General features: G+C 43.6%; 1 protein-coding gene across 1 annotated transcript in view; it reads left to right on the top strand.

The window, feature by feature from the left end:
* Positions 1–1330, top strand: part of Slc7a3 (solute carrier family 7 member 3) — a 5528-nt gene that overhangs the window by 3996 nt on the left and 202 nt on the right. The window contains exons 6-8 of the mRNA XM_031375546.1: positions 1–91; positions 527–693; positions 984–1309. The exon at positions 1–91 is cut by the window's left edge and continues 3 nt beyond it. Of these exons, the coding sequence (XP_031231406.1) occupies positions 1–91; positions 527–693; positions 984–1265 (540 nt within the window). The 3' untranslated portion in view covers positions 1266–1309. The remainder of the gene's footprint in view (positions 92–526; positions 694–983; positions 1310–1330) is intronic.

Genomic DNA, 1330 nt, shown 5'->3' with positions numbered 1-1330 from the left:
AAGCTGACTGTCCAGGCTCTGTTTTGTCCTGTCAACTCCATCCCCACACTCCTTTCTGGCCGAGTTGTCTATGTTTGCTCCTCACTGCTTGGTGAGCAGTGGATTTTTTTCTTTTCCTTTCTTTTTTTTGTTTAGGATTTATTGATTTGTGTGTGTGTGTGTGTGAATATTTTGCCTGCATGAATGTATGTGCACTATGTGCATGCCTGGTAACTACATATGTTAGAAAAAGGCTTCTGATCCTTTGGAACTGGAGTTATAGATGGTTATAAGTTGACATATGAGTGTTGGGAACAAGTCTTCTGCAAGAGCAAGTGTTTTAGACTGCTGAGCCATCTCTCTAGTTCCAAGCGTGGCTTTTTTCTTTGGGATGATTTGGTGAGATCAGTATGGTAGGGTAGACATTGTGTGGTGGTATTTGGTGAGGTCTAGCAAGAGGGTAGCCCTCCTTGGAATGGGATGCCTTACATCTTAGCATATTGATTTCAAGAGTGGGTTTTGATGCCTCTCAACTTGACTTTTGAAGCTGTACTACTAACTGTTCTTTGCCTGGTGCTGACCTGGTGGACAACTCCACTTCGTTCTGGAGACCCAGTGTGGGTCACAGTGGTTGTGCTGATCCTGGGGCTCATTCTTGGAATTTCTGGGGTCATCTGGAGACAGCCACAGAACCATACTCCCCTTCACTTTAAGGTAAATGATGTTTCTTACCCCCTCACCAATTCATCTTGGGACAATTAGGATTTGTAGCTTACGTTCTTTTATTGGATACAAGAGGGTAATGTCAGAGTTGGTTAGCCCAGACTCCTTGCTGATCTCTCACATTCTGGATTTGAAGAGTCTAATAATATATGTGATAAATGAGTGGCTGTCCAAATCCAGTGAGTGAGTAGGGCTTGAACTTGACCTGCTCTGCCCCCAGTAGGATAAGGATCTCTTTGTAGGTCGTTGTGTTGTATGTGAAGATTTATTTTGTTTTGCAGGTGCCTGTTGTTCCTCTACTCCCACTGGTGAGCATCTTTGTGAATGTTTACCTGATGATGCAAATGACAGCTAGCACTTGGGCCCGATTTGGGATTTGGATGCTGATTGGATTTGCTATCTACTTTGGCTATGGGATCCAACACAGTGTGGAAGAAGTTAAGAATCATCAAACTCTACCCAAAACAAGGGCCCAAACTATAGACCTCGATCTCACCACTTCCTGTGTTCATAGCATTTCACCTAATCATACCCAATTGTTGTCTAGTTCTCCTACACAGTAATGGAGAGTACTCTTGACCCCATGGAGAGCTGGGCCTCTCATGTGGTATTAGTGATGGATATGAAA

This window comes from Mastomys coucha, chromosome X (assembly GCF_008632895.1).
Source record: "Mastomys coucha isolate ucsf_1 chromosome X, UCSF_Mcou_1, whole genome shotgun sequence".
Taxonomy (NCBI): domain Eukaryota; kingdom Metazoa; phylum Chordata; class Mammalia; order Rodentia; family Muridae; genus Mastomys; species Mastomys coucha.
The sequence above is the reverse complement of the archived record's forward strand: the minus strand, read 5'-3'. Positions and strand labels throughout refer to the sequence as shown.